Here is a 14,383-nt window from a genome sequence, read left to right as displayed (position 1 = left end):
GGAAAATAAGCTCATTGCTTACTTTACGAATCCAGTCAACGGCTGTGTGCAAGCAGCATCTAGATCCGAGCCAGGTCTCATAAAATTAGGATAGCAACTGCAATGATGTGCTCCTCTTTCTATGCTTTTTGAGTTGCGAGGACAAGAATTACATTTGTGATTCCCAGCCTTTCCTTTGAAATAACCTGATTGACAAGGGTTGCACATATCGCCATTTTTAGTAGGTTCGTGTCCCTCATTGCAAAGACATGCAGTAATATCTTGCTTTTGCAACATCCAATTTCCGTTTCTGTCGCACAAGATCTGAGATACATCGGAGGAAGATACTGAGTTTTTAATACATTTCCCCGTGACAGCAGTGGGTTCTAGTCGATTACTGTAGGTCTTATCAAAATATTGCTGCTGATTTGTAAACGCAGCGCAATACTGGCGATGGAGTAGAAACTTTCGAAGCACAAAACATGTACCATCGTCGTCAATCTTGAACTGAATTTTTTTGGAGATTGAGGAAAGCGAAATGTTTCGAGTCGTAAAAGTATTTGCGTTTTCGTATTTGTCAGATAAAGAATCAATCAACTTAAATTTCTCTTCGTATTCTTCTAGCAGCCCACCAACTTCAACTGGTTCAAATATATCGTTTTTGTCAGACACTTCGATGAAAATCTCCTCATTAGTATCAAGAATAATATATGAAAGCTTCAAGAGGGGCACGCAAAGGCTGAACTTATCATCATTGTCATCTGTTTTAAGGTTTTGACAAGGCCAAATACTGAATTCTATTGATATGGAAATGTCGGATAATGGATGAATATCAATCACGGGGGAATAAAGATGTCCTCGCTCAGCCTCCGTAAAGCTCTCGTGACAATTTTTTGATATTCCAGATTCTCTTTGAACATTATACTAGAACACATGAAGCATTTTAGGATTACTGCCCTCGATGTTACACAACACCATACTTTAATTACTGCAGAAAAAGCGTGATCTCAAATAATACAATCACACTAGCGTGGTTTCCTTAGGGGAAATGAATTAAATGAATCAAACAGTTGTTCTACACTAAATATTCGTGTGTAGAAAATAAACGATTTCCTAACTTAAAATTGTAAAAATCTATTTAAATTATTATTTGTCAGAATATACTTGTTTCAGAGTAGACAGCAATCAGATTTGTCGGCATATCTCATTCATATGCAAACAATACTCATTCATTTTAAACACAAGACCCCGTTAATGAAAGCGATTAGATTTTACCTGGAAGTTTCCATCAAAATACCAGTTGCTGAAGTCACTTCCCTGACTGCTGAAGAGTAACTCTAAAACGCAATGATGACTATCAATAGCTGAGCCCAAATTAAAAATTTTAATTTTAGATATAGAAACTAACCATCAGCGCAGAAGACCACACCCACTAATAATCCGAAGACTAAAATTTTCATCATCTGTACTCGCATATTTCCATAGTGTTAAGTCAAGTTTAATTACTGAAATCATAAGTTAAAAGCAAAGCTATTTTAACACTCAAATTTGTAGTTACAGTTAATCTAGAAAACTTTACCATTTCTATAAGGACTGTAAGATTATTATAAACACCATTTGGGGACTCCTTTGAGCGTTACAATTTTGATCATGAGCAACATGAGAAAGTTCAATTCGAAAATTGATAAATAGATATTTCTAAACCAAAATGGTTTAAGAAAAGGTTTGTGCATCTAACATAAGCACATACAAGCTGAAAACAGACACTATTTCCAACAAAATCTCGCTTTTGAATAAAACAAACATTCAGAAGCAAATGTATAATAGAGAGAATAGGCATCGAAGCAGAAAAGAAAATTCTGTTATCATTACAAAAGAATCCATTGAAAAGCGCTTAATCTTAATAAAAAAATGTGTCTTCTAGAGGAATGCAAACTGGAGGACGTTCACTTTCACACACTTCACTTGCGCATAACCTTTTCAAATATTCATTTCATCAAAAAGAACACTTTTTTATCAATTTTTATTAAGTTTGTACTGCAATTTACCCAACTTTTGCAAAAAGTCAGCAAAAAATTTTGCAAAAAAAAAAACAGCCAAATTTTTCCACAAAATATCCAATTCTTGTCAAAAAGATTCAAAATTCGTGTCAAAAAATACAAATCTTGGCAAAAAAACCCTATTTTTGTCAAAATACCCACTATTTGCCAAATTAAACAGATTGCAAAACATAACCAATACCCCGTTTTGTCAAAAATAATCAACATTTCTCACAAAATGCCCGATTCTTGCCAAGAAAAAAACACTTCTAGAAACTAAATACCCAATTTTTGGCCTGAGAAATTGAAATCATGAGATCAAATCAAATCATGACAAAGTTTTATCCCCAAAAAGTTCATTCTCATTAAAGAACCGTTAGCGATTTTCATAGCTTGAATAAAAAGTAAACCCAGTTTCAAATTTCTCACAATTTTTTAAAAACGAAGGAGTTATTCCGGAAATGTTTCGAGATACCATATTCGTGTCACAGAGTACCCAAATATTGCCAGAAAACGTATATTTATCAAAATACTCACTATTTGCCAAAATAACCAAATATTGCACAGTTTTTTCAAAAACATTCAATTTTTATCACAAAATGCCCAATTCTTGCCAAAAAACTCGCAATTAAATACACAGATCATGGCCAGAGAAAAAATTATCATTAAACAAACACCCAATTGGTAACAAAAAACACAAACATTGAATAAAAACCAAATTCTATCAGATAAATGCCCAATTTTTGTCAAAAACACCCAACTTGTAGAAAAAAATTTCAGGTTTTCCCAAAAGATACCCAATTACAGCAATGGAATACCAATAATTCGCTTAATAAAACCATGCATACAACTAAACGCCAAATTTTTTCCAAAACACACATTTTTTATTTTAAATATCCAATGCTAGCTGAATACGATGTTTTAGACAAAAAGACACCCAACTCTTCTATGAAAAACTCCAAATTCTACCACAAATAGCCAGTTCTTCCCATAACAACCCAAAAAAACTCAATTAAAGCCAAAAAGTACACACTCTGCGCTGAAAAGACAAGATTCACCCCCAACAAACTCATTCTCAATAAAGACCCACTAGCGATCTCCATAGATCAAAGAAAAAGTAAACCCGGTTACAAATTCCTCGACATTTTGTTAAAAACAAAGGAATAATTCCGGAAATGTTTCGAAGAGTAATTGCTGCAAAAAATATTTGCTTAAATTTTTTCAATTCTTGGTAAATACTAAAGTTCTTTGAGTTGAAGAATATTCCAGTTTCTTTCAGTTAACAACCGTCCAAGCGGACCTCCGCATGTCTGGTCGACACCACCGAAAAAATAAAAAAAAATTCCTGACGAAAAAAAAAAATTGAAAAAGGGGTCAAAACAGAAAAGAAAAAAGAGATAAATTTATTGAAAAAATTGGATCAAAATAGGACATCGTTTAAGCTTTTTCAAAAAATCAAAATATTGTCTAAATTTTTTTTATGTTAAATAAAAAGCATCCAAAACTGCAGCAAACTATTTTCAAGCAATATTTCGCTGACGACCAAAAAATTTTAATAAAATTTGCATAATCTGTTAAAAGCTTCGTCCAAAACAAACAAGTGAAACACATCAATTCCAATTTGAACACTTCAATTCCAATTTGAAGTGAATTTATTGCTTCTGATAGCTCAAAAAACGTCCAAGCGTACAATAAATGCTTAGTTTAATTGAGAAAATCAACCTGCACAAAAAGTTGAAAGGAGGACGCTCGTCATCAAAAAATTTTGCTGTTTTAGCAACAACTTCTCACATCATATCGGTCTATGTGAAAAATGCTGATCGAACATCAAATTTTTCTGCTTCTTTCTAAAGTTTCCTAAAAACTTTAGAAGATTTTCTAAAATTTCAAGGTAAAGAAATTCTTTTCACTTCGTTCACTTCGTTCACTTCGTTCACCGCGTTCACTTCGTTTCAATTACACTTCAACAAAAGCAGTCGACAAAAAGCTCCAGTAATACACATCCTAAGGCCGTTAGAGTCGGAAGAATACAATCATCCAATATTACTCAATGGTTCAATTCAATCAGAAAAGACCATCGACAACCAAGCTATGAAATTGTAAAAAACTATGTAATTTAGAGCAAGAAATAAGCACTAAAATTTTGTAATTGTTGTAGCATGCGCCGCTATTTTATCGTATAATTGCGTTGAAAGACATTGAAATCTGGGAATGGTAATACAATGTAAAAAAGGTTCATGCAACCGACATCAATTGATTCGACATCCCATTCAAAGAAGCCATGTAAAGAAAACCTTTAGAAAAAATAATTGAAGTGTACTCTGTTTGTTTCGTTGAATAAAATGAAACTAAAAACATCATAGACAAAACTTAATCAGTTTGGAACCCAATTTTTATTTGGTCCATACACTATACAGCTTTAATTGCAGCCCGTACTGAAAAAATATACACCAAAATTGAAAGACAGTAATTGCTTTCGAGATGAGAAATCTCTTAAAACGGCGTCGCTTTAGGGCATGAACTAACACTATAAAGTCAACTATGCTTATCAGAAGTGAACTAAGAATATAATCAGAGGTGATAATATTTATAAAACCGTTTTATACTATCACTTTAGACGCGAGGAGAAAAGAAGATTTCTACAAATCCCGCAAAAAATTGAAGTTTAACGGAACACTGAGCCTTTATTTTTCAATTGCTTTTTTTTACTGGAAAAAGACCCGACATAAAACCTATTTACGTAAGAAATTTTTGTTTTCTAAATTGTATTGGATAGTTTCCGTTTATATCCCCAGGCTTTGTGGATGTATATTATTTGCACCACCAGAAGAACGTGCTCTATTTCTACATAATGAGTTACTATATAGTGGCACGTAATCATCAACTGGGAGCGCTTAATGTACCTTGAGGGGGCACAACCGGAAAAAGTCCATTATTTTTAGAAGCGTACATTGGAAAAAATTGGTTGCTGAGACGGTAGTCAAAAAATTTTTTTCGGCAAAAATAAAAAATTAAACTATTAGTTACCAACCTCTAGAAGATAAATGCCCAATTTTCGCCAAAACACCAACTATTATATGAAATTACCAAAAAGTATTACCAAAAACTACCAAAAATTCCAATTTTTACCAAAAATAAACCAATTCTTAAGAATAAGAATTAGGAAAAAAAATTTTAAAATTTTCAGTCCCATGCGCCGTCATTTAACTTAAAATTGCGTTGAAAGACATTGAAACCTGGGCCTGGTAAAACCAAGTCAAAAAGATTCATGCAACCGACATCAATTGATTTGTCGTTCCATTTGAAGAAGCCATATAAAAAAAACTTTTAGAAAAATCATTGAAAAGCACTTTCTTTGTTTCGTTGAAAACAATGAAACCTTTAAATTCATAGACAATACTTAATCAGTTTGAAACACTTTTTTAAATTAGCCCAAACTCTATACAGCTTTACTTGAAGCCAATACTGAAAAAAAAGCACCAAAACTGAAAGAGAGTAAATCTTTCAAGATGAGAAATCACTTAGGATGGCGTCACTTTAGGGCATGAACTAACAATTTAACGTCAAATCTGCACATCAAAATTTGTACGAAATACCAAAGGGGGCACAACCGGAAAAGGTCCATTATTTTTTGAAGCGTAAATTGGAAAAAAATTGTTTGCTGAGACGGTAGTCGAAAAATCGTTTTCGGCAAAAATAAAAAATTAAACTATTAGTTACCAACTTCTAGAAGATAAATGCCCAATTTTCGCCAAAACACCACTTCTTATATGAAAAGTTCCAATTTTTACCAAAGAGTAACCAATTCTTATCAGAACAAATTAGTTTAGCCAAAAAAGCACAAAAATTGACAAAAATTGCTCTCTGTGCGCTGAAAATACAATTTTCACGCCAAAAAACTCATTCTCATGAATGAGCCGTTAGCGATTTTCATAGATTAAAGAAAAAGCAAAACCTACTCCAATTTCGTCAACATTTTTTTTTAAAATGGAAAACTTCCGTAATTGTTTGAGGAGTAATCGCCATAAAAAATTACGCTTTAGTTTATCCAATTCCTGATAAAACAATTGAAAAAAATGGTCAGTTTAGTTATTAATAGAAAATCTTTCAATGAAAAAATTGCAAAAGAATTTGGGATACAAAAATTTTTCGCTTCTCAATTTTTATCTATTGGAATAAAAAATTTCAAATTATTCACAAAATTTATTTGAAGCGAGCTGTTGTGCGCACAAAATTTTTTCTAACGTTTCAGAAAAATTTAATGAAAATTCAAGAAATTTTCTTTAAACAAATTTATTTCTCCAATTTCTTGCCCTGTAAAAAATAAATTCCCTCTGTAGTAAAAGAATAGTGGTCAATTCGCAGCAACAAATTTGTACGAGTATTAGCTGGCAGTTCATGTTGAGAAATAAATATGTTCAAACAAAAAAATGGTTCAAGATTTGTCTAACACAATAACAGAGAGAAAGTTAAATTTAGAATTGTAGCTCAATGAAACTTCTTGAAGCAAAACACTGTAATCAAAACAAAGAACTTTGACCGAATAGCGCAAAAAACAAATATTAGTTTGTTTGAGAGCAGGTTTTTCAGAGCTTAAACTCCTTTTCTTCAAAAACAGCACAGTTTAGGTATGACTGCTCCTTCTATACGTCCCAAATGAAGTTTCCTCAGCAGAGGAACAACTATACTACAACACTTTATTTGACAGGTCAAGGTACAACACTATTATGACCAGGTCGAGGTGGTCAGAGCGAAATGACCTCTGATTATACAATCTTCGAGCGCAAATATGTTCCAGGTGCGCTCGAATTACATGGTCTGGAAAAGGCTTCGAGTGCACTTTAGTCTGGACAATGGTCTGGATCTTGTCTGTTCAGAGGTCACTTCAGGTCTGATCAGAGGCAGTTTCAAGCGCACACTAGTCTGATCAGAGGAGGCGACATCAGAAGAAACATTTGCTTGAAACATTTCAACGTTTTTTTTCTTCATTAAAAGACCACAAAATGATAATCAAATAACACAAACATTGTATTTTGAAAACCGGCGAATGATAAAAAACTAAAATTATTCTCGGAAACCATTTAATAAAGATTATTTTCTCTCAAAAACAAAAAAACAATAGCAGTTGCCAGAAGGAAAGCAAAATGTTCCATTTTCTTCCAATTAACAACTATTTCCAATTAACAACTATCTGTCTTCATATGTATCCTTTCAATAGCAGCACCAATAAAAAATTAAAAAAAATATTTGACAAATAAAAAATTATTGAAAAAAGGAGTCAAAACAAACAAGAAAACAGACAAATTTTCTGAAAAAAATTTAGATCCGAATAGGACATCGTTATTTTTTTAACCAATATAAAAATTGATTTGAACTGTTTATCTGTTAAATAAGAAAGCATCCAAAACTACAACAAACTATTTTCGAGCAATACTTTGCTCATTACTACAAAGTTTTGATGAATTTCGCATAATCTGCTCAAAGATCCGTCCAAAACACCAACTGAGGAAAGTGGCAATCGATTTCAACTTGAAGTGTATCAATTGTTTCTGATGACTTACAATGCGTCCATACGTACAATAAAAGCTTAGTATAAATGAGAAAACTAATATGAACAAAGTAATAGAAAGGAAGACGCACGTGATCGAAAACTGTTTTGCTGGCTCAGCAAAAAGTTCTCACATCAATTGCTCTATATGAAAAATTCTGCACAAAACGCTAACCGTTCTGTTTTTCTTTTAACTTTAGACCTTTCAAAACTTCAACCTAAACACGTTGTTCTCACCGCGTTAACTTCCTTTCAATTAATTTTCAACAAAAACTGTTAACAAAAAGGCTCCTGTAGTACTCCTCTTAAAGTCGTTAAAATTGTAAAAAGACAATCCTTCATTATTACTTGTCGGTACAATACAAACAAAAAATCAACGTCTGCAAGCTATAAAATAGCGGTGACTGTATTTCAGAATAAGAATTAAGGATTAAAATTTTCAGTCCCATGCGCCGCCATTTAACTTAATATTGCGTTGGAAGACATTGAAACCTGGGCCTGGTAATACCACGTCGAAAAGATTCATGCAACCGACATCAATTGATTTTTCGTTCCATTTGAAGAAGCCATATAAAAAACTTTAGAAAAAATCATTGAAGAGCACTTTCTTTGTTTCGTTGAATACAATGAAACCTTTAAATTCATAGACAATACTTAATCAGTTTGATACACTTTTTCAAATTAGCCCAAACTCTATACAGCTTTAATTGCAGCCAATACTGAAAAAAGCAGCAAAACTGAAAGAGAGTAAATCTTTCAAGATGAGAAATCTCTTAGGATGGCGTCACTTTAGCACTTTACGGCATGAACTAACATTTTAACGTCAACTCTGCATATCAAAATTCAATTAAAAAGATATTTAGAGGTGATAATATTTATGAAGCCGTTTTATACTATCACGTTAGACGCGAGAATAACAAACAAAGATTTCTACTTGATTTAAACGCTACTTGGAGGCTTAAATCGTTCTTTAGAGCAACAGGTCTCAAATATATTTGTCTACAAATCCCGCAAAAAAATTGACGTTAAGCGAAATTCTAAGCCTTTACTTTTCAATTAAAAGTAAGTAATTCTTGTTTTTGAAATTGTATTGGATAAAATCCGTTTTTATCCCCCAGCTTAGTGGGTGTATACTGTTTGCGCCACCAGATAAACGTGCTATAATTTTACATAATGAGATATTGGCACGTAATCTCCAACTGGGAGTGCATAACGTACTGTGACTGGGGAACAACTGGCAAAGGTCCATCATTTGAGAAGCGTAAATTGAAAAAAAATGGTGTAGTCAAAGTCTTTTTTCAGCAAAAATTAAAAATTTAAATTTTTAAACACAGAATTCTAGCAGATAAATTCCCAATTTTTGCCAAAGGACACCCAAATCTTATCTTTTCCGATTTTTACCAAAAAGTAACCAATTCTTGTCAGATCAAATTAATTTAGCCAAAAAGGCACAATAGTTGCCAAAACGGCCCTCTGTCTGCTGAAAATACCAGTTTCACGCAAAAAAACTCATTCTCATTAAAGGCCTGTTAGCGATTTCCATAGCTAACGGAAATCAAAACCTACTCCGAATTCCTAAAAAAAATTTTATTTTGGAAAAATTTTGTAGTTTTTAGAGGAGTAAATGCCATAAAAAGTACGCTTTAAATTATCCAGTTTATGATAAAACAACTGAAAAATGTCAGTATAGTAAATTATAGAAAATCATTCAAAAAAATTGCAAAGGAAGAAAGATACGAAAAAATCTTGCTTCTCAGTTTTTATCTATGGTAGTAAAAAATTTCAGATCAATCACAAAGTTTAATTGAAGCCAGCTGTTTTGCGCGCAAAATTTTTCTAATATTTTAGAAAATATTAAAGAAAATCTAAGACATTTTCATTAAACATCAAAGGAATTTTTTAGCGTGAAATCTTTTAATGACCAGATCTTCGAGCGTAAACTTGTTCCCGGTGCGATTGAATTACATGGTCTGGAAAAGGCTTCGAGCGCACCTTAGTCTGGACAATGGTCTGGATCTTGTCTGTTCAGAAATCACTTCAGGTCTGATCAGAGGCAGTTTCAAGCGCTCACTAGTTTGATCAGAGGAGGCGACATCAGAAGAAACATTTGCTTGAAACGTTTCAACGTATTTTTTTTCTTCAGTAAAAGACCACCAAATGATAATCAAGTAACACAAGCATTGTTTTTTTTGAAAACCAGCGAATGATTTAAAAAAATGTGGACAAAAAACTAAAATTATTCTCTGAAACTAACTAGTAAAGATGATTTTCTCTCCAAAATTATTAAAAGTACGCTTTAAATTATCCAGTTTATGATAGAACAACTGAAAAATGTCAGTATAGTAAACTATAGAAAATCATTCAAAAAAATTGCAAAGGAAGAAAGATACAAAAAATCTTGCTTCTCAGTTTTTATCTATGGTAGTAAAAAAATTTCAGATCAATCACAAAGTTTGATTGAAGCCAGCTGTTTTGCGCGCAAATTTTTTCTAATATTCTAGAAAATGTTAAAGAAAATCTAAGACATTTTCATTAAACATCAAAGGAATTTTTAGCGTGAAATCTTTCAATGACCAGATCTTCGAGCGTAAACTTGTTCCCGGTGCGAATGAATTACATGGTCTGGAAAAGGCTTCGAGCGCACCTTAGTCTGGACAATGGTCTGGATCTTGTCTGTTCAGAAATCACGTCAGGTCTGATCGGAGGCAGTTTTAAGCGCTCACTAGTTTGATCAGAGGAGTCAACATCAGAAGAAACATTTGCGGGAAACATTTCAACGTATTTTTTTCTTCAGTAAATAAAAGACCACCAAACGATAATCAAATATCACAAACATTGTTTTTTGAAAACCAGCGAATGATTGAAAAAAGTGTGGACAAAAAACTAAAATTATTCTCTGAAACTATCTAGTAAAGATAATTTTTTCTCCAAAATTATTAAAAGTACGCTTTAATTTATCCAGTTTATGATAAAACAACTGAAAAAATGTCAGTATAGTTAATTATAGAAAATCTTTCAAGAAAATATTGCAAAGGAAGAAACATACAAAAAAAGCTTGCTTCTCAATTTTATCTGTGGTAGTAAAAAAATTTCAGATCAGTCACAAAGTTTGATTGAAGCCAGCTGTTTTGCGCGCAATTTTTTCTAATATTTCAGAAATTATTTTAAAAAATTTATAAAATTCTCTTTGAACTTCAAAGGATATTTTTAGCGTGAAATCTTTCAATGACCAGATCTTCGAGCGGAAAGTTGTTCCCGATGCGATTGAATTACATGGTCTGGAAAAAGCTTCGAGCGCACCTTAGTCTGGACAATGGTCTGGATCTTGTCTGTTCAGAAATCACTTCAGGGCTGATCAGAGGCAGTCTCAAGCGCTCACTAGTTTGATCAGAGGAGGCGACATCAGAAGGAGACATTTGCGGGAAACATTTCAACGTATTTTTTTCTTTAGTAAAAGACCAGCAGACGATAATCAACTAACACAAACACTGTTTTTTTGAAAACCAGCGAATGATTTAAAAAATGAGGTCAAAAAAATAAAATTATTCTCTGAAACCAACTAGTAAAGATGATTTTCTCTCCAAAATTAATAAAAGTACGCTTTAATTCATCCAGTTTATGATAACACAACTGAAAAAATGTCAGTATAGTTAAATATAGAAAATCTTTCAAAAAAAATGCAAAGGAAGAAAGATACAAAAAAAACTTGCTTCTCAGTTTTTATCTATGCTTGTAAAAAATTTCAGATCAATCACAAAGTTTGATTGAAGCCAGCTGTTTTGCGCGCAAATTTTTTCTATTATTTTAGAAAATCTTAAAAAAAATTTAAGAAATTTTCTTTAAACATCAAAAGAAATTTCTAGCGTGAAATCTTTCAATGACCAGATCTTCGAGCGGAAACTTGTTCCCCGTGCGATCGAATTACATGGTCTGGAAAAAACTTCGAGCGCACCTTAGTGTGGACAATGGTCTGGATCTTGTCTGTTCAGAAATCACTTCAGGTCTGACCATAGGCAGTTTCAAGCGCGCACTAGTTTGATCAGAGGAGGCGACATCAGAAGGAGACATTTGCGGGAAACATTTCAACGTATTTTTTTTCTTCAGTAAAAGACCACCAAACGATAATCAAATAACACAAACATTGTTTTTTGAAAACCAGCGAATGATTAAAAAAATATGGACAAAAAACTAAAATTATTCTCTGAAACCAACTAGTAAAGATGATTTTCTCTCCAAAATTAAAAAAAGTACGCTTTAATTTATCCACTTTATGATAAAACAACTGAAAAAAATGTCAGTATAGTTAACTATAGAAAATCTTTCAAAAAAAAATGCAAAAGAAGAAAGATACAAAAAATTTTGCTTCTCAGTTTTCATCTATAGTAGTAAAAAATTTCAGATCAATCCCAAGGATTGACTGAAGCCAGCTGTTTTGTGCGCAAATTTTTTCTAATATTTCAGAAAATATCAAAGAAAATTTAAGAAATTTTCTTTAAACATTCAAAGAAATTTTTAGCGTGAAATCTTTCAATGCCCAGATTTTCGAGCGGAACCTTGTTCCCGGTTCGATCGAATTACATGGTCTGGAAAAAGCTTCGAGCGCACCTTAGTCTGGACAATGGTCTGGATCTTGTCTGTTTAGAGGTCACTTCAGGTCTGGTCAGAGGCAGTTTCAAGCGCACACTAGTTTGATCAGAGGAGTCAACATCAGAAGAAACATTTGCGGGAAACATTTCAACGTATTTTTTTCTTCAAAAAGTAAAAGACCACCAAACGATAATCAAATATCACAAACATTGTTTTTTGAAAACCAGCGAATGATTAAAAAAATGAGGACAAAAAACTAATATTATTCTCTGAAACCAACTAGTAAAGATGATTTTCTCTCCAAAATTAATAAAAGTACGCTTTAATTTATCCACTTTATGATAAAACAACTGAAAAAAATGTCAGTATAGTTAATTATAGAAAATCTTTCAAAAAAATGCAAAGGAAGAAAGATACAAAAAAAACTTGCTTCTCAGTTTTCATCTATGGTAGTAAAAAATTTGAGATCAATCCCACGGTTTGACTGAAGCCAGCTGTTTTGCGCGCATATATTTTCTAATATTTCAGAAAATATTGAAGAAAATTTAAGAAATTTTCTTTAAACATCAAAAGAAATCTTTAGCGTGAATTCTTTCAATGCCCAGATCTTCGAGCGGAACCTTGTTCCCGGTGCGATCGAGTTACATGGTTTGGAAAAAGCTTCGAGCGCACCTTTGTCTGGACAATGGTCTCAATCTTGTCTGTTCAGAAATCACTTCAAGTCTGATCAGAGGCAGTCTCAAGCGCTCACTAGTTTGATCAGAGGAGGCGACATCAGAAGGAGACATTTGCGGGAAACATTTCAGCGTATTTTTTTCTTCAGTAAAAGACCAGCAAACGATAATCAAGTAACACACACATTGTTTTTTTGAAAACCAGCGAATGATAAAAAAATGAGGACAGACTACTAAAATTATTCTCCGAAAACAACTAATAAAGATGATTTTCTCTCCAAAATTATTAAACAATAGCAATTGCCAGAAGAAAAGCTAAAAATTCCACTTTCTTTCAGTTAAGAACTGTCTTCGCGACCCTTCATATGTATCCTTTCAAAAGCAACACCAATGAAAAAAATTAATAAAATATTTTGACAAATAAAAAATTTTTGAAAAAGAGGGGTCAGAACAAACAAGAAAACAGATAAATTTTCTGGACAAAAATATAGATCAAAATGGGACATCGTTAAATCCTTTTTATCAAAGTAAAAAATGTTTTAAAATGTTTATCTGTTAAATATGAAAGCATCCAAAAATACAACAAACCTTTTTCGAGCAAAACGTTGCTCATTACTACAAAATTTTGATAAAGTTCGCATAATCTGCTCAAAGGCCTTCCAAAACACCAATTGAGGAAAGTGGCACTCGATTTCAACTTGAAGTGTATTAATTGTTTCTGACGGCTCACAAGGTGTCCATACGTACGATAAAAACTTAGTATAAATGAGAAAACTAATTTGAACAAAAGAATCGAAAGGAAGACGCACGTGATGGAAAACTGTTTTGCTGGTTCTGCAAAAAGTTTTCACATCAATTGCTCTATATGAAAAATGCTGCACGAAACGCAAACCGTTCTGCTTTTCTTTTAACTTTCGACTTTTCAAAACTTCAACCTAAACACGTTGTTCTCACCGCGTTAACTTCCTTTCAATTAATTTTCAACAAAAACTGTTTAACAAAAAGGCTCCTGTAGTACTCCTCTTAAAGTCGTTAAAATTGTAAAAAGACAATCCTTCAATATTACTCGTCGGTACAAAACAAACAAAAAAAACCATCGTCTGCAAGCTATAAAATAGCGGTGACTGTATTTCAGAATTAGAATTAGGAAGTAAAATTTTTAGTCCCATGCGCCGCCATTTAACTTAAAGTTGCGTTGAAAGACATTGAAACCTGGGCCTGGTAAAACCACGTCAAAAAGATTCATGCAACCGACATCAATTGATATGTCGTTCCATTTGAAGAAGCCATATAAAAAAACTTTTAGAAAAATCATTGAAGAGCACTTTCTTTGTTTCGTTGAATACAATGAAACCTTTAAATTCATAGACAATACTTAATCAGTTTGAAACACTTTTTTAAATTAGCCCAAACTCTATACAGCTTTACTTGAAGCCAATACTGAAAAAAAAGCACCGAAACTGAAAGAGAGTAAATCTTTCAAGATGAGAAATCCCTTAGGATGGCGTCACTTTAGGGCATGAACTAACAATTTAACGTCAACTCTGCATATCAAA

General features: G+C 32.7%; 2 protein-coding genes across 2 annotated transcripts in view; both read right to left on the bottom strand.

The window, feature by feature from the left end:
• LOC142354549 (ephrin type-B receptor 3-like) overlaps window positions 1-1,584 on the bottom strand; it is a 60,032-nt gene extending 58,448 nt beyond the window's left edge. The window contains exons 1-3 of the mRNA XM_075406869.1: window positions 1,388-1,584; window positions 1,255-1,316; window positions 23-903 (exon numbers count right to left, since the gene is read on the bottom strand). Coding sequence (XP_075262984.1) covers window positions 23-903; window positions 1,255-1,316; window positions 1,388-1,454 — 1,010 coding nt within the window. The 5' untranslated portion in view covers window positions 1,455-1,584. The remainder of the gene's footprint in view (window positions 1-22; window positions 904-1,254; window positions 1,317-1,387) is intronic.
• LOC142354692 (uncharacterized) overlaps window positions 1-14,383 on the bottom strand; it is a 361,988-nt gene that overhangs the window by 142,487 nt on the left and 205,118 nt on the right. The window lies entirely within an intron of this gene.

This window comes from Convolutriloba macropyga, chromosome 15 (genome assembly GCF_964194025.1).
Source record: "Convolutriloba macropyga chromosome 15, txConMacr16.3, whole genome shotgun sequence".
Classification (NCBI taxonomy): Eukaryota; Metazoa; Xenacoelomorpha; order Acoela; family Convolutidae; genus Convolutriloba; species Convolutriloba macropyga.
The sequence above is the reverse complement of the archived record's forward strand: the minus strand, read 5'-3'. Positions and strand labels throughout refer to the sequence as shown.